The 24,975-nt window shown below is 35.6% G+C and overlaps 1 protein-coding gene, 1 non-coding gene and 1 pseudogene across 33 annotated transcripts in view; all 3 read right to left on the bottom strand.

Annotated features, from left to right (window-relative positions):
* PPHLN1 (periphilin 1) overlaps positions 1-24,975 on the bottom strand; it is a 135,861-nt gene that overhangs the window by 48,790 nt on the left and 62,096 nt on the right. For 18 of the 31 annotated variants that reach the window (XR_004259976.1, XM_032248488.1, XM_032248482.1 and 15 more), the window contains 4 exons: positions 18,233-18,289; positions 15,694-15,773; positions 11,155-11,274; positions 3,839-3,979 (listed from right to left, as the gene is read on the bottom strand). Coding sequence is in view for 30 of the 31 variants with exons in the window: in XM_032248488.1 (XP_032104379.1) it covers positions 3,839-3,979; positions 11,155-11,274; positions 15,694-15,773; positions 18,233-18,289 (398 nt within the window). In the remaining variant the exon portion in view is untranslated. The remainder of the gene's footprint in view (positions 1-3,838; positions 3,980-11,154; positions 11,275-15,693; positions 15,774-18,232; positions 18,290-24,975) is intronic. The other 13 variants (XM_032248485.1, XM_032248489.1, XM_032248500.1 and 10 more) reach the window with 1 other exon arrangement.
* LOC116530436 lies at positions 4,186-4,289 on the bottom strand. The gene has a single exon (XR_004259997.1). It is a non-coding gene; the product is annotated as a U6 spliceosomal RNA (small nuclear RNA).
* Positions 5,837-7,868, bottom strand: LOC116530408 (annotated as a pseudogene). Its single transcript, XR_004259977.1, has one exon. The product of XR_004259977.1 is annotated as a periodic tryptophan protein 1 homolog pseudogene (transcript).

The raw sequence follows: 24,975 nt of genomic DNA, 5'->3' as shown, positions 1-24,975 counted from the left end.
AGGAAGAAGAAGAAGGAAGAAGAAGGAAGAAGAAGGAAGAAGAAGAAAGAAGAAGAAAGAAGAAGAAAGAAAGAAAGAAGAAGAAAGAAGAAGAAGAAGAAGAAGAAGAATTCTCACTGGTAAGATAGCAAACAGTGGCATACACTTTCAATTCAAATAGTAGGTATGGGAGGCCTTGCAGCATTATCGCAATCAAGAGATTAATGCCACACCCGTGAACAAGAGTACATATCACACAAAAATTTGTAGGTTGGGTCTCTCTAGGAATTAGCATACTGATAGGAAACATTTTGAAATTTGTTTAAGCTCAGAAGCCAGAAAGGCTGTGAAAATAGCCCAGTGAGTGAGTGTTAAAGACAGCCCAACTGAGGTAAGGGAAGATAATCTGGGAAAACGGGAAGAAGAGGCTAATTGTGTTGTGGTAACAGAGTAGATCATATCCAAAGGACATTCAAATAAAAGTGGAATGATTAAAAATGACTCATCTCTAGCAATACAATATTTCAGAGATGCAACCTGGTGTTTTCTGGATTAAGAATTTTAGACTAGTGGTTCTCAGTTATACCTGATTATAATCTAGGCAGCTTTTTCAAAAGTCACCTGCACCCCTAACCCTAATACAATTCTTAAATGCCCAGGGATGAGACAGTGACAATATGGCAAAAGACATACATTAGCCCCCTTCATTGAGGTGATTCTGATATAATCCACCTCCATAAACATGCCTTTGAACATCAAGAACTGAGGCATCTGTGGGCATTTTGGGTTAAAACAAATTGTGCCCTGTAGACTTAGTTTATGTTACAGTATTTCCTCAAGTTAATGACTTTCTTGGGATTCAGTAGACTGAGAGACCTAATTTATAGAAATCCCCACAAAATTATATATTGTAATTTATCTTTATAAAATACTGGAACATACTGCACTTGAAACAGGGAGAAACGGCAGCTTGAGTATTACAGTAATATTTACATTTCTATGTTATCCTAGTTTAATTTGCTGGCCACATCCATGCCGGGCTTTTTTGTTAATTACTTTTTTTAAAAAGTATGAAATATTTCAAGTATATTAAAAGAAGAATAATTACTGGATATCTGGTTTTGTCAAATCTTTAAATTTTGTTACCTAGTTGGTATTTCATCCCAAGTTCGAGTCTAAATTACAGACACAAAAAAAACTGTAAAACTTTTTCATTTCCAATAATTATCATAAGTTCTAGACACAAATTTATAAAATAAGTATCATTTACTAGCTTTCTAACATTTTACAGGGTTTTGTTTTGATTTCTTGTCAACATATGAAAAGCAAAGTACCCTAGCAAAAACAGAGTAGTCATACTCCAGTGTTTAACATCAAGTCTTCTATTTTATAGCACTTCAAATAACTGTTTTACTTTCCTAATAAAATCCGAATATAATAATTTCCCTTTAGATTTATTTTTCTTTCTTTAGGTCGTCTTTGCTATAATAACCTCAATATGTGCCAGTGTCACATTTTCATGTACTTGAACAATGGACAAATGAAAACAGAATTAAAATTATACTTGTAGATGAAACAGATACAAGATTTCTATAAAGTACCATAAAAACCGACTTCATGCTACACAATTTTATGTGTGTAATGCTAAGGTAGGCTGTACATCTGACTAGTGGCCCACTTTCTCAAGACTGAATAGATCATCTACGAATAACAATAGAAAATAGCAGAAATATTAATAAATGGTAACCCAGGCTGGGTGCCATAGCTCACACCTGTAATCCCAACACTTTGGGAGGCCGAGGTGGGTGGATCACTTGAGGTCAGCAGTTTGATACTACCCTGGACAACCTGGTGAAACCCCATCTCTACTAAAAATACAAAAACTAGCTGGGTGTGGTGGTGTGTGCCTGTAATCCCAGCTATTCGGGAGGCTGCAACAGGAGAATTGCTTGAACCCAGGAGGCAGGGGTTGCAGTCAGCTGAGATCGCACCATTGCATTCCAGCCTAGGCAACAGAGTGAGACTCCATCTCAAAAATAAATAAATAAACAACCAAACAGTAACCCCAAATAATCACTTTCCCCTGTTATTTCAGTCCAGTTTTTTTTTCCAGTTACATTGTTTAGAGAACCTCTGCTTTAAAGAACTGCAACTTAGTGCAGCAACTCACACCTAATGATTCCAGCACTTTGGGAGGCTGACATAGGAGGATTGCTTGATGCCAGGAGATTGAGATCAGCCTGGGCAACAGGCTGTGAGATTCTATTTCTACAAAAAAAAAGTTAAAAAAATTAGCCAGGCATTGTGGCATATGCCTGTAGTCCTAGCTACTTGGTAGGCTGAGGTGGGAGGAATGCTTCAGCCCCAGAATTTGAGGCTACAATGAGCCACGATCTCACCACTGCACTCAGGCCTGGGCGACAGAGCAAGATCCTAACTCTTAAAAACACAAACAAACAACTTGCAATTTAGGTGGAAAAGGGAAGTAATATTACACCATTTTTCATTCAACAAACACTTATAAAGTACTTACTACTAAGTGCTGGACCTAGGCACTATGTCAGGGGGTCAGGTTAAGATGTAGTCTGATTTCAAGTGACTTAGGGACAACTCAAAGGTCACTTGCAGGTGTATGACTCCACCTGTCATCCATCCAACAAGTATTTCTTGTAAGTCTACTACATACTGTTCTAGGTGATGGCAGATGTAGCAGTAAATAAAACAAGACAAAACAAATTTCTCATTCTCACAGAGCATCCATTATGGTAAGGGAAGAAAAGGAAATAGAAACATATCAAGTAATTATAAAAAAGAAAAAGGAAAAAAAAGACAGTAATTTTACATAAAATAATGACATTCATCTTCGTGTTGAAGATACTTCTGCTGAACAAACCTTTTATTTATGCTCTCATTTAACTGGTATCTTGAAAGGTACCAATTGCCTCCCAATCACCAAATTTAATGGAATTTCCTCAGTCCCCATTTTCCTTGTTTTCCTATAAGTAACTGATACTGTTGACCACCTTCATTTTGAAACTCCAATGGTTTGCATGACAAATTTCCTATTCTGGTTCTTATCTCTTCACATTAGTGTGACATTAATGTAAGCTAAACAGTCACATCTAGGAGTTGAGACCATCCCCTATTTAACATAAGGAAAGAGATTTAATTGAAGTGGAAACTGGATAACACCTAGAGAAAAGTTTTCATTTGTTTCTTAATTTCCAATAGTTTTTAGAAGATTATATAGCAATGCAATGACATTTATTCAAATCACTAGAGATTAACAACACAATAAGCCCCTGTATAAAATCTTACATTTTATGAAACCCTTTCACATTTACTTCATTTAATCCTCATTAAATAACCCTATGAGGTAATAGTTGCATATTAAAAACAAAGTCCTGCTTTTCAGAATGACTTCACTAAAAAACTACACCTAAATACTATCCTTTATTTTTTCTTTAACATTTGGAAAATAAAGTGTAATGAAAAACTTAAGAAACATCTGTAATCCCAATATTCAAAAATAATATCTGCTAACATTTTGCCATTCATCGAACACTTCTTCCATCCCATCCCTATTACATTTAATAATTTTTAGTTGCTTCATACTATCTAGAATATTAGCGTTCTATAAAAAAGAAGTTTGCTTTTTATTTAAAAATAAACAATCCAGGTTGGGGGGGGCATACTGATCAAACTGTGATATCAACTCAAACAATTTTTATAATTTTTTAAGTTGTAGTTTTAGAATTACAAGTGGAAAAAGAAATGAAGCATATTTATTCAATAAATGTTTACATGTGCTAAGCAACACAAACAAAAATTATGTGCATGAAAACAACAAGATTCTCACCTGTTCAATCTCTTTGGTTTTTGATGCTATTGCTTTAGAGCGACTGGTTAGCTGACTATCTTCAAATAATTCTATGCCATCTGCTGTGTTTGACTGAGGTTCCTCTGGCTGGTCAGTAAATAAAGGTGCTGTGGATCCTGCCTTGTAAAGGAATTAGAAACCTTTAATTACTTTCTTAAAAAACATAGAACATTTCAGATCGTTGTGTTAGGCTCGTGCCTAACGATCTGGCAAGTTATATTAAGTGCTAGGTTTAACCTGTTCTAAGGAAAGAAACTCTTACCATTTCACTATGCATGATTAGCATATGTCAAATAGATTAGAGAGGAAATGACTGCTACCTTTTTTTCCAGTATGGACAGTTCATGAATTTGCATGTCATCCTTCCGCAGGGGCCATGCTAATCTTCTGTTTCATTCCAATTTTTAGTGTATGTGCTGCCGAAGCAAACGAGACTGGTACTTTCAAAATTTTAGGTAAGACAAAGCCTCTAGGCTTATTCTATTCCAAAATATTATTTCAAACTATATTAAGATACAGATAAAAAATTCTTGTCCCATGACTATTCCTTAAGCAATCAGTTTACAAAATACTGAGGAGAAAAAGTCCAAATGGAAGTGAGAAGTATTTTACACACATAAAGAAATATTTGTAAAGGGACTATAAGAAAGGGTTCTACCTTTAAAAGTTAAATCACCTTGCTCCTGTAGCCTAAGAATTCATTGAAGTCATTAAAAATAAAATCCCACAAATAATAGTGATGATCACTTCAGTTTTAGACCAATAATTGAATGAATAAACATATTGTTCATTACGTCTAAAATAGAAGGAATCTATACACACACACAGACTATCTCTAGAACGATATTATCTACAGAAAAAAATGATCAAAGGAATTGTCTCCATAGTAACAACTTGGAAGAAGTGGGATAGAAGAGCCATATTGTAAATACTTTGGTGCCATTTGAATTTCTGACACATAACATGTATGATCTACAAAAGGAAAAAAAACCCTAGTTTTTTTTTTTTAATAAGTTTGAGTTACATATTTTAAGGGACTTATATCAATAGCATAAAAATCATTTAAAGAAAGAATTCCACTAGCAACATTATTTGTAAATTGCCCAGTCCCTGTGCCTGCTACTGCAACACTAAACTAAGATATAGGCCTACACACAATATGTAAACTGGTGAGCACAGAAAGCACATCAGAACAGATAGGAGCTTTCAGAAAACAAGCATGTGAAAAAGAAAACAAAACTGACAGTTAAAAGAGCTCACTAGTAATTAAATTTAATTTAATTAGATACATATGTCCAAAGTACTGTAGGGAAAACAAGGCAAGCATTTGAGACACATTCAACATATATTGCTAGACAAAATTAATTAATTGAGGTCATCAAAGAAATATAAAGTAGCATAAAAGTTTACACTAGGTAGAAAAGTAGAATCAAGAAAGATCTTGAGTTGTATTATCTCCAACACTATTGATTCCACTGAATAAGTACACATTTGAAAAAGAGCCACGGAAGATGGTCATTCTAGTTTAGGGACAGGATAAGCACAGACATTGAAGCCGAAAATAACACCCTATGTGTGAAAACAACATGTCATATATATATATATATATATATATATATATATATATATATATTTATATTTTTTTTTATTTTTTTTATTTTTTTATTTTTTTTGCATTTTAAGAACACTTTTTATTATTCTTTTGAGACAGAGTTTCACTCTTGTTACCCAGGCTGGAGTGCAATGGCGTGATCTCGGCTCACCGCAACCTCCGCCTCCTGGGTTCAGGCAATTCTCCTGCCTCAGCCTCCTGAGTAGCTGGGACTACAGGCACACGCCACCATGCCCAGCTAATTTTTTGCAGTTTTAGTAGAGACGGGGTTTCACCATGTTGACCAGGATGGTCTCGATCTCTTGACCTCATGATCCACCCGCCTCGGCCTCCCAAAGTGCTGGGATTACAGGCGTGAGCCACTGCGCCCGGCCCTATTATTCTTTTTAAGAAATGCAACAAGAGCCTTACAAACCATCTGTCTCAAGAATAAGCACAAAGACCGACTGTGTTTGTGGTGCCACCACAGTTGCAGAAAGGAATGTCAGTCAGAAATGAATTGTGTTTCAGTCACTCTGCATGGTTGCTGCCACACATGGAAGGTTTGTAGGCCAACTTTTTAAAATTCCCAGTTAAGGTAAACAGGAAATTAGATGATCTTCATTAAGACTCCATGGGTGCGTCTGAGCTCCTGCTGCCAAAAGGGCCACTAACAGATTAATTTCTTGCACTCCCGAGAACAAGCCTCTCGTCTTCCAAATGCTTCATTTACTGAAGAGACTGTGCTTATATCCCAGATCCGAAGCCCTTCTTTTTCACTTTCAAAGGCATAAATAAATGGCAAATCAGGAAAACATGAAGAACGGAAGAGAATTCCCATTTTCATGTCCCTAGAATGAACTAGACTTGGCCTATCTCCTTAAGATGTCCTAGGTCTTCACATATTTGTCTGCTGAAGCAGTCACGAGACAGGCCCTTGATTTGACCAGAGATTTCATCATTGTGTGAATTAAGTGTAAAAACTGGCTTATCTGAACATGCATCCAAATTATATACAAAGCTGTCATCTGTACTGGCCAAAAATTGAAAAGGTGAAAAGTGATTCCAAGTCACTCTCTCTATCTGCCCACTGAATCGCCAAATTCAGTGGCTTTCATCTGGACTTCGGCAGTCATACAAAGCCACTGACTTGTCATACGAGCCAGAAATCAGAGTCTGTGCTGCAAATGGATGAAAACTGCGGCATCTGGATGTTGTCTGTGTGTACAGTGAGGCTAGCTGCTGCTTTCCCCAACGACATATCCCACAGAATGACAGTGTTGTCAGCTGATGCACTAGCCAAAACATTTCTGATTAGCTTATTCCATGAAAGGTCAAGGCAGCATTGTGCCCTTCTGCTGAGGAACTCTTCTTTCCTTTCTTTTTCTTCTTTTTTGAAAGTTTACTTCTGAGTGCGAAGACGGGCTCTAAAGAGTCCACTATATCAAGGTCCCACACTTTAATAACAGGGGTATTATTTCCTACAGCAATATAATTTCCAGTAGAATCATCTGGGCTAGGATCAAAGTTCAGTCAGTCCACACTAAGAGGATATGCAGACAAGAGTATATCATGGTTTACATAAAGAGTCTTCTTGATTATAAACATGCATCTCCAAATTGCACTGGTCCTGTTCAGCTGAGCCACAAACTGTGAGATTATCACTGGGCTTAATCAAGAAATCTTCACTTACATATTGTTCCGCATCTTTCAGAGCAACGGAACGATCCTCCTGATCATAACTCCCATAGACCATAAGACGCAAGAGAGATTAACCAAGAGTCTCAGCATCTGGGTAATCTTCCTCATCAATAGTATTTATCTAAGTCACATTCAGCCAGCTCATCATCATCATGCGTCCTGTCATCCTCTGGGTCACCATCCTCCAGGGACTCACTTTGCATGTCACCTTCTGAACGACTCCTCTTCATCAATGCCACCTTCTTCTTGGAGTTTCTCCTTTGCCTCAGAAATGAGACGTTTAACTTCTTCTTTACTCAGCTCTACCTTGTCTGGTGTCCCTTTGGCCACACCGTAGTGGACCCAGGCCACACACGTAACCTGGCAGCTGTGGTTCATGATCCTCAGCTCAAGGGCATGTCAGGCTAGAAACCCAGACACAGTGAGAGGGACCACCGCTGCATTGGAGCTGCGCACACCCAGGGTTTCTCATGGGGCCGCTTGTAAGTCAAAAATTTCAAATTTTTCTTCTATAGCAGGAAGTGACTATTCTATTGTAATTTTTTTTTTTTTTGAGACAAGGTCTTGCTCTGCCACCCATGCTGGAGTGCAGCGAGGCAATCATGGCTCACTGCAGTCTCAATCATCCAGAAACAAGATTCTCTCACGTCAGCCTCCTGAACTGCTGGGATTACAAGCACATGCTACCATGCCCAGCTAATTCTTTGCGGGATTTTCTCTTTTTTTTGTACAGATGGGGTCTCACTATTTTGCCCAGGCTGGTCTCGAACTCCTAGGTCAAACAATCCTCCTGCCTTGGCCTCCCAAAGAGCTGAGATTACAGGTGTAAGCCAGTGTAGCTGCCCCTCACCCTCCACCTTTTTTTTTTTTTTTTTTTTTTGAGACAGGGTCTTGCTCTGTCACCCAGGCTGGAGGGCTGTGGTGTGATCACTGCAAACTTCAACTCCTGGGCTCAAGTGATCCTCCAACCTTAGCCTCCTGAGTAGCTGGGACTAAGGGGCCACCGCACCCAGTTTTTCTTTTTTTTTTTTTTTTTTGGTAGTAACAAGACCTCACTAAATTGCCCAGGCCAGTCTCGGATTCCTGACCTCAAGCAATCCTCCTGCCTCAGTCTCATCTACTGGGACATTCTAATATTCTTCAAATAATTTTTTTTTCATACCAACAACCAACAGAAAACTCTCACAGCTATTTGTTTAAGGACAGCAAATTTTATCTCCACAAAACTTGACTGCAACCTCCTTGATGGCTAGGATAGTATCTCAAAAGCAATGTCTAACACTGCATACTTAGTGAATTTAAATAAACTATAAGAAAACTAGTATAGTATTTTTTAAAGTGTGCCTTAATACACTAATCCTGCAATATATGCTGTGAAAAAAATTGCATAGTCAAAAGTTGGTAAATTATGAAAACTTTTATTCGCCCTCTTACTGACACTGATGAGCATATTAATAATACATTAAAATCTCTAAAAAGTGCTGAAATATTAAAGCCAACCTAACCATTTTAAACCTAGCATTTCTCAAATACACTGGCTATTAGAATCTTTGTGTTTTTTTTTTCCTTCCTTAGACCACTAAGACTGTTCAGACTAAGCACAGCCTTACACTTTCAACTTCTGGGCTTCTAATACAGCATTTCCCAAAGCATCAAATATAGTATCAAACACTTTGGGAAATGCTAGTATAAAACTGAAGTATAAAACTGAAAAGAGGCAGGAACCACAACATGTCTGAATATTTAAGTATATTATTAATTTACCTTCAATTTCACTGGACTTTCTATAAACTACAGGTTTCCCCAAATTGCTTACAACTATACTGATGGCAGCAAGTGATGGTAAGTTGGAAACTTAAGCACTCTATCTCTCTAAGCTCGTAATAATGTAATTTACACAATGTTTCTGAAGTACATGAACCATTACTTAAAAGGCTCATATAAACTAAAATATTGCCACAATTAGATTTAAACACAGATGCACATTCACACATACACAATATTTTGACAAACTCTTTATTGGCATCAAAGGCCTTTCTTCTTTCCAGGTTATTCTGTCAAGTTAGATATGAGTTTATAGGACCAAGGCCAAAATTTTATTTCTCAATAAGCATGGACTACTGAAATGAGTAACTATTTAACAATAGCCTGAGAACTACTGTTAAATAGTTAGTAAATTAGCAAAATATTAATAAGCAAAAATATAAATAAGAGAAAAATATTAAGATGATATGGGGCTAACTTTACAAAAATTATCACAAAAATTTCCCAAATGTTTTATTTCCAGTATGAAAAAGTATCAATCTAAGTGGAAAAACATTTTACAGAATGGGATGAAATTGATTCTGCTGTTCAACATTAATGACATACACAAATAAACATATTATGGTTATCAGTGCTACTCTCACATATCTTGCCTTTGATCCAACAAAAGAACATGTCTGACCTATGACTCCATTTACAGATTTTTAGGGTTATTTAACTTTTCATTAATTCAAAATATAGCAAATTCTGAGCAAACTTTAAAGGAAAAAAAAGATGTTTAAAAAAACTCTTTCTAAATCCAATGTCACTCACTGATTATTCAGTGTCAAGATGCAGTCAAGAAATGAGAGAACCCAAGTAGAATATTTTAAATTTTAGAAAAGTAGTGAGCTTTTATAAAATCCTGAGATAAAAAATGTTAAGAGAAGGGAAGATGAATACATAAAGCCTTGCTAATTGAAGATAAAGTATTTAGGAAACAAGAAATTATTCTTTTTGGAAGTTTTTGGTTCTACAAAACAAACTACCAATATTCTGAAGCAGCAATTTTGAAGCATACATATCAATTATTAACATAGAAACACTATTCTAAATTATTAGAGAAAATAACCAAAATAATCCAATTAAATTATTACTGAAAAGTATTGTTCATGCTTTTAAATAGTGCTGGAAAAGTACCAAGGAGGAATAGCTTGGTGTTTCTGATCCATTTACTGAAGGATACGCATAAGTATCTATTATTATAGCTACAATAAGGAGAAAACCTTGACCCACTTAAGAACAATTGATATCTAAAAGACAGATCGGCATTTTTTAAAAGAAAGGCTCTATTTTTGTAAGTTCTGATAGGGTTTGTACTTTTTATGAGCAGTTTTCATTAGGTACTTTGGAAAGGATCTTTTCAGTGTATAAAGATGTAGTTAAGCACTATTTTTATGTAGAGTATCAATGCTTGATCCCTTTTATCAAAGAACTACCTATAAGTCATTCCAAAAGTAAATTAAAAAGCCAGAATTCTCCTTCAAATATAATAATTTGTCACGGGACAGATTTTTATATTGTCTACCTGTCATGTCAAAGAACTACTCTAGTATCAAATTCTGAATCTAAAAGCTTAATTTTGCACATAAAATTTCTATATTTCCCTTTTAGATACGTTACAAGTTATATAGAAACTTTTCAGTTCATTTCAAAATATGTTAATAAAAACATGTCATAAACCTTTTTCTATGGTCCCAAAAATGTTCTCAACTTTTTGTACTCAAAACTCATCAAAGTCTCAGGTTGCCCAATGAATAACTTCACTTCTTGAAATATTTATGCGATAATCTGCATGAAGTATAACAAGCAATATAAATATGGTACAATCCAAGGTCCAATTAGATTTCTGTTCTGAATTCACTGGCTTACAACTAGTGGCTTAGCATGATTTCCTGAGATACTTTTAACGGCAAAGCCCATTAAAAGAAGTATATAAATAATGCATTTTTCTTATACTCCATATTTATACTATTCTTATACTCCAAAACTATAGAAGACATTCAGACAAAGCGTGATTACTGAATTTAGTCATTCATATTCAGACTATCATTCTGTGTGGTAAATTTTAATACCTGTAATCCATGAGGCTATATTTTGAGGTAGGGAATAAACCAAATATTTTCAACCCATAATTTAAAACCCATAATTTAAAACAAAACATTCAGATATGAAACATAAAAGAGAAATTATGCCTTACCTCATACTCAGAAATTTCAGGCAAGTTACTTTCATCTGATTTCTCTAGCTTTTCAGCGGCCCACTTGCTTGCAGCCTCAGCAAGTTCCTTTTCAGTTAGCCTACTGGGTTTGTCTAACACCTAATAAAAATAGAAGAACATTTCTGTTACAATTCTCAAGGGCTTTTAAACATCAAATACACCAAGAAGTACACTCCAGTTACACTAAAAATCATATATGCCTTCAAATTTATATGAAGAACAAGTACATTCTTTATTTCCTCCTTCAAAAATATTCAACCTAGAATAACTTAAGGTAGCAATTCCTTTGGGACCTACAGACCAGATCTAATTCTTAATTTCATTTACATAAGACTCTATAAATTCATCTAAGTAAAAAAGCAAAAGACACTAACAATTAACTCATATACTAATCATATTTAGAATATAAAAGACATCATACTAATTTCAACTTTGTGTCTTTAAGTATATCTAATGAAACGTCTAAATTTCAGTAAGGCAAACTCCTAATTAATAAAACAGAAATGTACAAATATGCTATTTTTACACTATAGAGTGAGTTATATAAATCCTATTCCTTACACAAAATTTTTAAACTTAAATTTCGTTTTTTGATCCTACCACTAGTTCCTTTATCTAACTGCGTGTAATACTAAACAAGGTATGGGCTTGGCAGTTATACACAGATCTGGTTTTCAATCGCAGTTTAATGACTTGCTAGGTGGATGACTTTATATGCAAAACTTATGACCCTGTGAACCTTGGTTTCTTCATTTACAAAATAAGGGTTAATAATACTAGCTTTACAAAGCAGCTGTGAGAATTGAAGGAGGTAATAGATCTGAAAGTATCTAAAATAATGCTTGGTACTTTAGTGTTTCTTTCTTTTCCACATTCACCAATGTGAATCTATTATACTAAAACATCTGAAAATCAATCAGCCCATGGGCTCAATATAAAAATAAAGAAAGTAAAATGTCTTTTCTGGATCAGATATAATTCCCCCAGTACTGTTTAAAGGCTTATTTTGTATAATAACATATGAACGGTAAAGCACAAATTAAAAAATTATTTCCTTAGGACCATTATGATAACTCTCTAATTTCATTTGATTTCCTTGGCATACATTTTCACCAACTATGCCCTGCTATGCCTAGTTGCATAACCATCTGTTACTTAAAAAAATCTTTCTATTACTAAAGTTTACTTCTCTAAAGTCACATCCCTGATTCCAAATATACCTCTTGTGGGTGACAGTGCTGGGCACTGAACTTATGGGGCACTACCATTTATAAAGTGCTTTTATTTATGAACCAAAAGAAGTACTTTAATTAAATAGAATTCCATGAAGATGATTAGAACTTTATTTTCCCAACTTATAAACTAAGAAACTGAATGACGGTAACTTGCTCAAAGTCACTAATAAATGTTGAGCTGGAATTTAAATCTAGGCTTTATTGGGGGATGGGGGGATAGAGTCTCACTCTGTCACCCAGGCTGGAGTACAGTGGCATGATCTTGGCTCACTGCAACCTCTGCCTCCTGGGTTCGAGCGACTCTCCAGCCTCAGCCTCCCAAGTAGCTGGGATTACAAACATGCACCAGCATGCCAGAATAATTTTTGTATTTTTAGTGGAGATGGGGTTTCACCTCATTGGCCAGGCTGGTCTTGAACTCCTGGTGATCCACCCATCTCGTCCTCCCAAAGTGCTGGGATTATAAGCGTGAACCACCATGCCTGGCCTAGACTTTTTTTTTTTTAAACTAAAAAGGTCATTTTATGTCTTTCCACACCTTATTAAATTCATCGAACTACTGGCTGGCCAGTTACAATATTTACTAGAATATTATAGCAATATATCTATATGAAGTATATTCCACAACCATTGAGGAAGCCTAAACGGCTCATTCTAAAGCCCTTCCCATATATAAGTTTTTAAAGGTATTATATGTAATACCTTTATTATAACTTAGTAATAGAAGGTTTTTTTTAAAAGCTAGTTAGTAGACAAAAACACATACATACACACAAATATATCCAAGAAAGTTGGGGTTTTTTTGGAGGGGTGAGGGAGCCTATTTAAGAGAAAGTTAAAGAGCAAAACAAGTATTTATATGACTTCTGTCTAGCAAAGAATAAAGTGGCTGGGCACGGTGGCTCACACCTGTAATCCCAGCACTTTGGGAGGCTGAGGCCAGTAGATCGCCTGAGGTCAGGAGTTCGAGACCAGCCTGCCAACATGGTGAAACCTGTCTCTACAAAAAATACAAGAATTAGCTGGGCGTGGTGGTGGGCACCTGTAATCCCAGCTACTTGGGAAGTTGAGGCAGGAGAATTCCTTGAACCTGGGAGGTGGAGGTTGCAGTGAGGCAAGATTATACCACTGCACTCCAGCCTGAAACTCGATTCCCCACCCCTACCTGTCCCACAAAAAAGAATGAAGCAAAAGCCTACTATAACTTAATGTCATTCTGTCTGCACATTCGAAAACCTATCATTTGAAACTAACAAACGCTGAAAAAGTATCCCAACATGTGGGCAGCCATTACATGAAAGAGTTCACCAAATCAGGAAATCTAAGCTCATAAAGCTCCCCATAGCTACCATGTGACCTTGGGCAAATGGAAGAAGGTACTACCTTCTGAATACATAAAATAACTATGGATCTAAAACCGTGCTATTCTGATTCCATTTTAAGACTTTATGGTCTGGCTAGGCACAGTGGTTCATGCCTATAATCCCAGCACTTTGGGATGCCAAGGTGGGAGGATAGTTGAAACCAGAAGTTTGAAACCAGGCTGGGCAACATAGCAAGATCTCATCTGTATTTTTATATACCCCCCCAAAATTTAAAAAAAAAAAAAAAAGACTTTACGGTCTGTGTAACAAAAATGCAAACATATACATTGGGGTGTCCAATCTTTGGCTTCCCTGGACCATGTGAGAAGCATTGTCTTGGGCCACCCATAAAATAAACTAACACTAAGCATAGCTGATGAACTTTAAAAAAAAAAAAAAAAAAAGAAAATCACATAATGTTTTTAAGAAAGTTTAGGAATTTGTGTTGGGCTAAATTCAAAGCCGTCCTGGGCCACAGGTTGGACGAGTTTAAATACGAGAAACTATTAGACAGAAATAGTTAAAAATCCAACATGGTTGTTCTCCACTAAACATTTTAACATGCAGCACAAAACTCTATGTTGTAACTTATATTCAGATAGCAGTATATCTTAGAGAAAATATTTCATACGTAATAATGTAAATTTTTGTAGTGGCTTTAATAGGCAGGTACTATTCACTCTTCTTTCATCTATTACCTGACACGAAAAACAAGCCAGTCTTCCAGGTGGGTAAAGCGTCCTTGATATGATTAAGAGCAAATCTTAATTCAATTGGTGTTTGTTATTCAAAGTCCAGCAACCCAGAACCCTCAGACTTCCAGGAAAGTTCCAAAGATACTAGTTGTTACAAAGCAGACATTTTTTTTTCCTTCTGAGGCAGGGAAGCAGCCGCCCCCTGAACAAACAGTATAGACCGCTAGGTGGTATCTACTCTTTCTGAAAAGCCAAAAAGTATAAAAAGCAGAACGAAAAGAAGTGAAGCAGATAACAAATGTAACAACCATTATGGCTAAGAGAAAGATTATGAAATCTGTGAAGAGAACCTCTAACTGGAGAAAACAAATGGAAACAGCAACTTGTCGAATTTTTAATTTCTGAGGATTTATGTTTTAAGATGACACAGTGAGGGGTAGCTAAGTCCTTAAGAAATTAATTTAACTCCTGAGCCCTCACTCTAGTATAGAGATATAAACCTACTAACATAAGATTTCTGTATGAATTAATAAGAGAAAAAAATACACCATACATGTTATGTCTCTGCCTACACACCCACCTCCCCAAATAAAAGCAAAATCAACCAGATATAACCCATTCAACCTGGTTATGGTCAAGATGAGAACACAGGTTGCAGCAATAAGTACTTTATGTAGCATAGACTGTGTTAAAAATTCAGTGAGAAAACTGCCCATTTTTTCTCACAGAAAATAGCAAACTTGGGATGCTATTTTCAAGTTGTGGTTATTTAAAATTTAAGCTTTTTGTTTGTTTGTTTTTCTTTGTTAGAGACAGCATCTTGCTCTGTCGCCCAGGCTAGATTGCAGGGGTGCAATCATAGCCCACTCCAGGCTCAACCTCCTGGACTCAAGCAATCCTCTCACCTCAGCCTTCTGAGTAGTTAGGACTACAGATGCATGCCACCACATCTGGCTAATTTTTAATTTTTAAAATAGAGTCTTGCTATGTTACCCAGGCTAGTCATGAACTCCTGGCCTCAAGCAATTCTCTCATCTCAGTCTCTCAAATCACTGAGATTACAGGCATGAGCCACCACTCCTAGCCAAAAATTTAAGTTTTTAAATGCAGCAAATTAGCCCCTTTGGTGTAACAGTAAAGAGAAAAGAAAAAAAAGCATCAGTACTAGTCAGTCCATCTCATTTTGTAATTCTTCTTTAAACTGATTTTAGAAATATAACAAACCTTTGATGTAGAAGCTGCTGAAGCACTTGAGGGTGAAGTATCTCTTGATGTTTTCAAAGACTGGACAGGCCTCTCTTTGTCTAGATAAGAAAATATAAGATGTAATTTTTTTCTAGCTAATTTGTTTTCAATAAAGTAATTTTGTAACGGAATTAATGAGGGCGTCATATTCTTATTTTAGTACTAAAACTTTTCATTACATTATTAAATTAAATAGGTTCACATCTAAAACTACCTCTCAGAAGCTGAGCGTCATCAATAATCTAAAATAACCTGGAATCAAAGGGTATCACAAAAGCCAGTCTAGGCCACATCACTGCCAGTTAGCAAACATGGAGCCACAGAGACCTCAATAAAGGCAAAACATATTTTAAAATCATGAATGCTACTTCCTTCATGCTCCTAAATGCTAATTTTTGATATATCACAATAAAAATACAAAGGTAGTTATTATATAGATACCCAAAACTACTTAAGGGATAGCTCAAGGAGCGATCTATATAGGAACTTTACCAGATACTCCTGAAATGTTCAGACAGTTTTAAACATAAAATTAGAAAACTATAATTAAGAGCACTAATCCAGTGCCTAGTGTTAATGAATGCCCAAATATTTATTAAATGGTTTTAAAAAACTGGTATGAGATAAAGTCACTAATCTTTACCTTTAGTCACTTTACTCACATAGTGCTGTATGCGTATCATTTATTTAATAGAAACTTAAGTCAGAAAATACATTTAAACAATATTACTTTAGTAGGTTCAACTCCCTAAAAGATGGGTTTAAATATAATCTTAAAAATCAGTAACAGCGAGCTGTTACTTACAGAAAAACATTTCATCAAATTGTCTATATGTGTCAAATATATAATCCTCCACCCTTAGTTGCTAGAAAAACTAACAAAATTAATAACATGAGAAGAGAAAGCGGCATCGAGTTTGGAGTCACACAGAAGCTGACTGAGACTGGACAGTGGATTAACAGGAAAGCAGTCAAGAGCAAAAGCAGAGGTAAAATGACTTTGAGGCAAAGCCAGCTTCAGTCAAAAAGCCTCTTAAGCTTTTCCTGCCACAGCCAAGATAGATAAGTAAGGGCCTGGAGGCTAAAAGACTTCCAACCACCAAGGACAGTGGTGAATAACATCTTTCTAATGTCCTACAGACCCAAAATGCTTTCTCTAGCCTGGTGGTTCTTAACTGAGGAAAATTTTGCACCTCCCCTCTGCAGACATTTGGCAATATGTACAAATATTTTTGACTGCCACAAGTGGGAGAGTGCCACCGGCATATATTTAGTAGAAACAGGGATGCTGGTAAATATCCTGCTATGGGGGACACCCACAAACAATTAATTGGCCTTACATGTCAATCGTGCAGGGGTTGAGAACTTCTGCTCTAGGCTGAATATTTCAATTTTGAAGCTCCAACAGCTTTAGAAAGATACAGCCCTAGAATCTTTTAACTTGTGGTACCACAAGAGGCTTTCACCCTAAGCAACTTTAAAAGTTCTTGTAGACCTTAAAACTCAAAAGAACCACCGCTGTATCCCAAATGGCCAAGAACATGATTTATTTAGTCATTCCTTATTGTATTTCCAACGCATGTGGCAAATTCCACATTGTAGTATGATAGTGTGAGTCTATCCCACTAAGCCAAAAGCTCCCAGAGGAACAAGTGTCATTGCTTATTCATTTCCAAATATCCGTGGCCTAATTAGCTCAAGTCCTTCAAGAGAGGAATAAGCACTCGAAATCAGATAAAAAAATGAACCTCACTTTTCCACCCCGAGGATGCAATGACCTCCCAATGCTATTCAGATAAGCAATCCCTTCAAAGGAGATGAGGCACTGGACCAATCAGCATAGCACATTATGCTCATTAAAGGTAATAATTACAGGCTCAATTTTTTAGCACATACCAGCTAGACACAGAGAAAAGAAAAAAAAAAAAACCTGTCACAAGCAGCTGTTGATCTTTTGCTTGGTGTTTCCTTTACAAACATACAAACATATGGTCCCCAAGTATAGTCTTAGACCTTTCCTGATTTTAGCTGCCCAAAAGCTAATTTAAGTTGTTATCGACCAATTTCACGTGCAGAAGTGAAGGAACACTGAAGGGTGGTACAGGAGGCTTATCATATACCTGCATATATTCATATATCCCTGTTGCATCAATGGGAGCAGAAGGCAAGCAGCAAAGCATAAAGAAAGCAATGATACAAACAGCAAAAGAAAGAACACAAAAAAAGTAAATAGAAATCATTTCATCCTATTGTTTTCAGGTTCTATCTTCCAATGGCCTATCTATTCTACAGATCTCAGCCTCCTATGGAGTGGCTATTCCCAACAAGGAATGGCTAGCCCAGACACCAGCCCACAAATACCTCCCAAATCCTAGTACCTAGGTCTACTGTTATTTAACTCTGGTTTTGAAAATAGACTAACGGAGCAGTTACACGCTTTCCCCATTTCCATAAGCTCTATCAATTCAAGTCTCCCACCCCTTCACAATCCCAAATCAGAATCTAGCTCAAAACTCACCTCTTTCAGAACTTCCTTCATTCTGCCGTTTGTAGGACGCACCAGGACGCACGGACTCTATGGAAAGGTGGGCAGGGAGGAATTAACACCAGCACCTCTGTGCCCAAGAGGGACAAGAGAAGAACCCAGGAGTAGGAGTGATGAGAACAGGGACTTCTGAGCATTTTCTGGTGACGCTGAACTCTTTCCTACCCTACTTTCAAGTTGGGTTGCCTCAGCAATCACCACTGAAGGGGAATAAATAATGGGAGAAAAAATATCTCCGTTTAAGGCCAGAAACCAATGGAAACTGTCAGGGTAAGGCCAGCCAAGGATAACAAGAGCAGAAAGGAATGAGAAAAGGTTCACAGCAAGACAAGACACTGAAAGTTGACGACCAAGATCAAATTTTATCCATCACTAGAAGTACCTAGTCGAATTCTCTCCATCAATAAAGCTGACACTAGGAGGCCTGATAAAGGAGGACACCTGCATACACAGTCAAAAATGAAAGATGAATCACTCCTACAAGTTAAAAAAGGACACTGGTTGAGCCCCTAATTATCCCACATTTAGAATCTTGAAATATTCTGTTAGGTTCCTTGTCTGCAAACTCAATGATATGGATGGAATCATCTTTCTAAACAATCTAAATATACTAGTAGTCAGGGTCCCAGGTATTTTTCCACTAAGATACAAATTTCGTAAAAATGACGTCAAATCCTTCTACTACAGATCCCAAGTTGCCCATTTTACATTTTTTCTGAGAAAATAACATTTTTCCTGATTTGTTTTGGCATTATCAAGATCTTACCCTGAAACGTTTCAAGAAACATCATACAAATATCGCCATTTTACTGTTGCAATGATGCTGAGGACGCAGAAACCTTTTCTCATTATTCACTGGTCTCTCTGGCAACTGGGAAGTTTTCTTTCTCCTGATAAGCTGATTTGTTTTTAATGTGAAGTACACTGTCGACACTATTCTTTTTTTTTTTTTTTTGAGATGGAATCTCACTCTGTTGCCCAGGCTGGAGTGCATTATTTAATCCTATTTTATTAAGAGTTTATTTCATTAAGCTGCCTCAAATTCTTTCTCGAATCAAAATAATGGTGATATTTCAGAGAAAGGTACTGGAGCCTTAGGCCAATTCATATTAGCTCCTGAGAGTGGACTGCATGCAACCCTTCAAAACTTTGCCTTCAGTTGCTCCATGTTGGTAGCTGAACTACGATGAGAGTATTCACTCCACAGGTATCAGCAAATGCTAAAAATCTTATCTTTATAACCTTGGAGAGTCAGTTTACCAATACACCACTGTGCATGTTTTTATTTTTATTCCAAACTTCAGAGACGCTATAGGCATTGCCACATGTAATTACAGATTCCCAATAGTACTGTCTTAGGTAGGCTTGGACTATTTAACAATCTTCTAACAGACTAGTAAAATTACCCAGCTAAATTACAGTCATGAACATGTAAGTAGTTACTGTTTTAATTCTCTAAGTTTTGGGTTGGTTTTTTTTTTTTTTTTTGTAACATAATAAGGGATCATAGAAACAGCACCCACTGTATTTAAACTCTTCATCCCAAAGTTTCCATTGATGTGCTCATATTAAAACTGAAAGGTCTCATTCTTCTTGTCTTCCACTATAGCACTTTAAGGATTTATAAACAAGTTTTCCTTAATATTTTGCCATTTGTTTTTTGTGTTCTTTGTACTTCTGTTTTCCCCTCTACATTTTCATAGCTATCCCTTCCTCTTTCATTTTTGTTGGTTATTGTTCCTTAAATGTGAGTGTTCCTCCTAACATTAATCTGTTTTGCTCTCTATTTTTGTCTCCAACCAACATTATGAATACAAAAGTCATTAAATTCTGCCTTTTTCAGTCATTGTTCTACCTTCTAAACTAACAGGCTGCTACTAATTAGCTATTTAGCAATTACCTCAAATTCATCTCACACATGATCTTTGTAAGCAGACACTACCTCCCTGCTTGAGAGCAAGGTAAAAAGGCTGAAAACATTCCTGCCTTTGTTGTGACTTGCAAAGAAAATGAGTTCCAAATTAGGATGGAGGAAAGAAATCAGAAAAACATTCTGAAAGTGGCAGTACAGAAATCAAATCCCTGTCTATATATTGATGAGTGAAAGAATAAATGGAAAGGAAGGAAATAAAAAGGAATTTCAAATAATGGTTCCATATAATGTTTTTCCCATTGAGGTGAAATCAAAAGTTAGAAAAGCACATTCCAAAACACACTCAGGAAGTTCTGCAAGTTTCAGAGTATTTGGTGACTCCTAAAATGGAACAGAAGAATGCAACTCTAACAGGATCTTTTAGAAATACACTTTGTAGCTGCTGTGTTTTCCTGCTAAAAGAAACGATAAATCTAACCAGATTCATCCAATCCTACAAATGCTATTCATTACTGACAACCCAGGTAGGAAAAAAACGACACTGCAGGGGGAAAAAAAAGCTTGATCATTTAGAGATGATAAAGTTAGGGCCTATGCCTTGCAAACTATCAGATTCTCAGTGCAGTGCTTGGCAAACAGGGACAAACCAGGAATTTTTGAGTGCAAGTCCCATCAAGAAACAACCTTCACCAACACAGGTAGTACATCCATCTCTTCTTTAACAGCTGAAGATTTGAAGAGAAATTAAGATATAAATAAATGAAGATGTGGCTACACAGATGAGAATATTCTTTTACTGAATCATGGATGAAGATGTGAGAATTTGCGACTCTTGGTTAGGAAGAACATGGTTTCCTAGAGATCTATTGATTTATTCAAGAACATATGAATTAGAAAATGGAGAGACACAAGAAAAATGTTCTCGTGTTAAAGACATCAAAAATGACAGAGAAAATAAACAGGTAGAGGGGAAGAGAAAGCATTGCATCACCTCTGCTTCCCTCAAGATCCATTTCTTCCAGGTCAGAGTGGCAACAAGTTAAAGCAAAGGCCAACTGACTATTAAATACTTGGAAGTACACTTCTGAGTAGAGTTCTCCTTTAACATATCAGCTAAAATTACATGGGCTCATTTTTAAACATATAAGGAAAACATCATCTGCACACATTATGAACGTTTGCTACTGACAGAATATACTAAGTCCTAAAACAGGGATACAATAAAATGCCCACACACATGGCATTAATTGATTTCTGTTTTAGAACCTTGATCATTAAGATGCCAGAAAAGCTATAGCTATAATCCTAAGATTTAGCTAGAAAACTCATAGCCGAAGCTCTCATGAATAAACAATGGATCCTCAAACGAGAAGAAAATATTATAGAATCTAATTCAACAGTGCATTAATAGTCAAGATCAAGTGACAGCCTAAATTGTTTCAGGGAACTATTCAATTATACTTCAGGGACTCCACATGGTATAACTCATCCCCATAAACCTTCTCCATTAGCATTCTTCACCTTCTACTAACCCTTCAGGTATCATCTAAAATGTTTATTCCTATTTAATTACTTGTCTTCCTGACTAAATCATAAACTCAGAGGGCAGAGTTTGAATCTGTCCTGCTTGGCAAACAATTTATGTTCAATATATTTTTGTTGATTAAAAGATGTAAGTATTGAAAGCAATATAGTGGGCTTCGAATCAAGAAATGCTAGGACATTTTGCTGCTAAGAGAATGATTTTATCCTCTCTTCCTGTTGCCTAATATACATGATCTGATGATAAGGCTTTATTTCTATATTCCTGTTACCTCTTCAAATCTGCACAGAAAAGCCTTCACCTAAAAGCAGAATTAAATTTCAAAATTTTATCAGAATGTCAGTTATATTACCAATAAGTCTACAATAGTTTAAAAAAATAAGAATTTCAGCTAAAATCAAAAATTCATGGGGACTTCAAAGTTTATTCATAGCTAACAGGCCTTAAGACATACGTCTTTTTCTGTTAGATTGACATTCAAAAATGAACTCTATCTTCCAAATATACAAGTCTGAAAACAGTACATTTAATTATAATACTTTCAGTTCTCTTAGAAGATTTTTAAAAAGAATTAAACACTAATGACTAACAGCATTTTTTAAAAATACCTTCTATTCTCAAAAAAAAAAAAAAAAGAAAAAAAGCCATTATTCTTAATAATGGCTGTTGATACAAGGAAAATAAGGGAACCTAGGCCCAAAGTTAGAGCTACAGAAAAACAGAAGCCAAAGAAAATAAACATGTAAATCTTTCAAAGTAAAAGTATTTTTAAATTTCAACCAAAATGTCATAGAACCTAATTAATATGTGAGCATCACTGGTAATGTGGGATTAATTCCTAGCAAATGTTTAGAATGAATTAACAGAGCGGTAATTTCATCTCCAGGAGCCACAGTGGATTTACAACAACAAAGCAAGGTAATCTTTATGTCACTGTTTTGATAGAAGAAATATTTTGTAACTTAAGAGTTTCAAGCAACACCCTACAGGGTCTTGCTTGAGATACTCAAGTGGAAATGAAAACAAGATAATAGTAAAGACAAGGGATCACAATTGTTGAATAGCAAACAAACAGTGCTGATTCAAGGTTCAGGTTAACAGATCTCCAGAGGTTTCCACAGTTGGCCTTATGCTACTCAACATAAATTATTAACAATTAATACAAAACACATCAGTCATACTTAATTTGCAGACAACGCAAGCTGTTCTTATCAGGTGCTAATATACAGAATTGCTAAATGAGATTTTGACAACTCTATAAAGTTAATTAGATAAAATGTAGCATTCCTAGTTTTTTTTTTTTTTTCCTTAATGCATTAACTACACACATACAATTGCACCTGAAAAAGTATAGCCTGAGAGGCATTTCATTTAAAGGCGTTATATGTGAAAATAGCTTTGGTTTCAGTCGCCTACAATCCAGTAATGAAATGTGGTTGCTAAAATAAAAATTCATTTCTGATGTTACAATTTAAAAGAAACAGAAAATTAGGAAAGCAAAAGGTCTGGAAACCATGACAAATAAAAGGAACAGTAAAATAAACCAAATATATTTAAATCTGGAAAAAAAAATCATGAAGAATATGATAGTACTCCTCTAATATATAACAGGTTACAACATAAAAGGAAGAAATATCTTTATATATGGCTCTAAGAAGAATAACTAGTATTAAGAAGATGTTGCTAAAAAAGATTTCAATTCTTTTATAAAGAATGAGCTACATAAACGTGGAAGGACTGGACTGCGATTTAGTAAATTTATCACAATAAATAAAAATACTTTAACAAAGAATGGATGTGGGAGACTGAACTTTGTGATTTTTTTCATCACTTTAATGCTATAGCTTAAGGTAAATGACAAAAGTTTAAGATAGGAAAACATGGGATCATTTCAAAGAGGGGAAAAAAGAAAACAAGTATTAGAGTTGACAATTGTGGAGATATTTAATCATAATAAAAATAAACTTCAAGTGAAAAATATGAGGTAAATTTAACAAAACAATTTTACCTAAGAAAGTTAAACACACGAGGAGAAAAAAAAATGAGGTTAACTAGGACAATCTGCACTGCTAGCACGTGACCATGGACAACAAAGAGGAACTAAGAATCATACTGCATGACCAGGTCAGCCCAATCACTTATAGTAAGAATATTTTTACAAGTGAAGTACAGGATGAAAACAAGTTTGATTTAGAAGAATAATTAGTTTGAAGTAGTATAAAGGTCCATAAGATTAACTCAAAAGGCTAAGCAGATTTCATTAAATGTGTGTGTATATATGTAAGCACAAAATGGGAAATAAGCAGTCGAATTTTAAAATGTAGTAAAATCACTATAGGCAAACCAATAGTGATCATTAAAATAGGAAAAATTACTCTAGAAGTATAAACAAAAAGCAAAAAATTGTTACCTGTTTTTAAATGAGGGCATAATTATTTTAACCTGTTATTTTTACTTATAATAATATTTAAAGTCTTTGTCAACATTTCACTTTATACTAGAAAAACTTAATTTTAACACATGGCGCTTTATCCCAGCTTAACTGGGAAGTGAAGAAACCTCCGTCTCAGTCCTTTTTTTGAAGAAAAGCCAGGTGTTGTAGTATTTGTGACATTTAGATTTAAAGCAAAAGGCGGTATCCAAAATAGGTAAAATAATTACTTTTCCCATGTATTGTTTAAAATAAGACCTCCATTAACTTTTTGCAAGACTATCTTAGGTAACTATTCTGAAAACAGGAAAGGAAAATTGAAAAAAATTTTCATAGCCCAGCCCAATTAGTTAAGGAATACTTGAAAAGAGTGTTTTCCCAGAGCAAACTTTTTCTTCATTAAAGAACTTTACTTTCAAAGCTAAATAACTTTTTAAAAAGAAAGAAAGAAACATACAGGCATTAACAAAGTCATATGCCTTGTTTATTCTATTTACCCCATTTTAGTCTACCAACTTTAAATCACTCCAAATATTAAAGGTATGAACCCTCAAAGAATGAGTGAAGTATATTGGAGACCCCAAGACATTATGGCTCATCCACATTTCATCTCAAGATCTTAAGAGTTTTGGCCACAAGAGGCCCAAAGCAGGTCAACAGAAAGAAGATGTACTCACCAAAAATTTCTGGTTTTGAGGATAAAAATAAGACTAATTCAGCAATAACCATCTTTAATAACTTCATTACAAGCTGTCAAGTAAGAATCTCAAGCTTCTTTACTCATGTTTTGTCAAAAAGTTTTTATAATCAGCTTCCAAAGAGATTTTCTTCTTTAATGAAAATCATTCTTGGATATGGATTTAAGTCAT

The sequence above is a fragment of the Sapajus apella genome, unplaced genomic scaffold (assembly GCF_009761245.1).
Source record: "Sapajus apella isolate SASKATOON/1434 unplaced genomic scaffold, GSC_monkey_1.0 scaffold66, whole genome shotgun sequence".
Lineage (NCBI taxonomy): Eukaryota > Metazoa > Chordata > Mammalia > Primates > Cebidae > Sapajus > Sapajus apella.
This window is presented reverse-complemented; position numbering and strand designations above follow the sequence as displayed.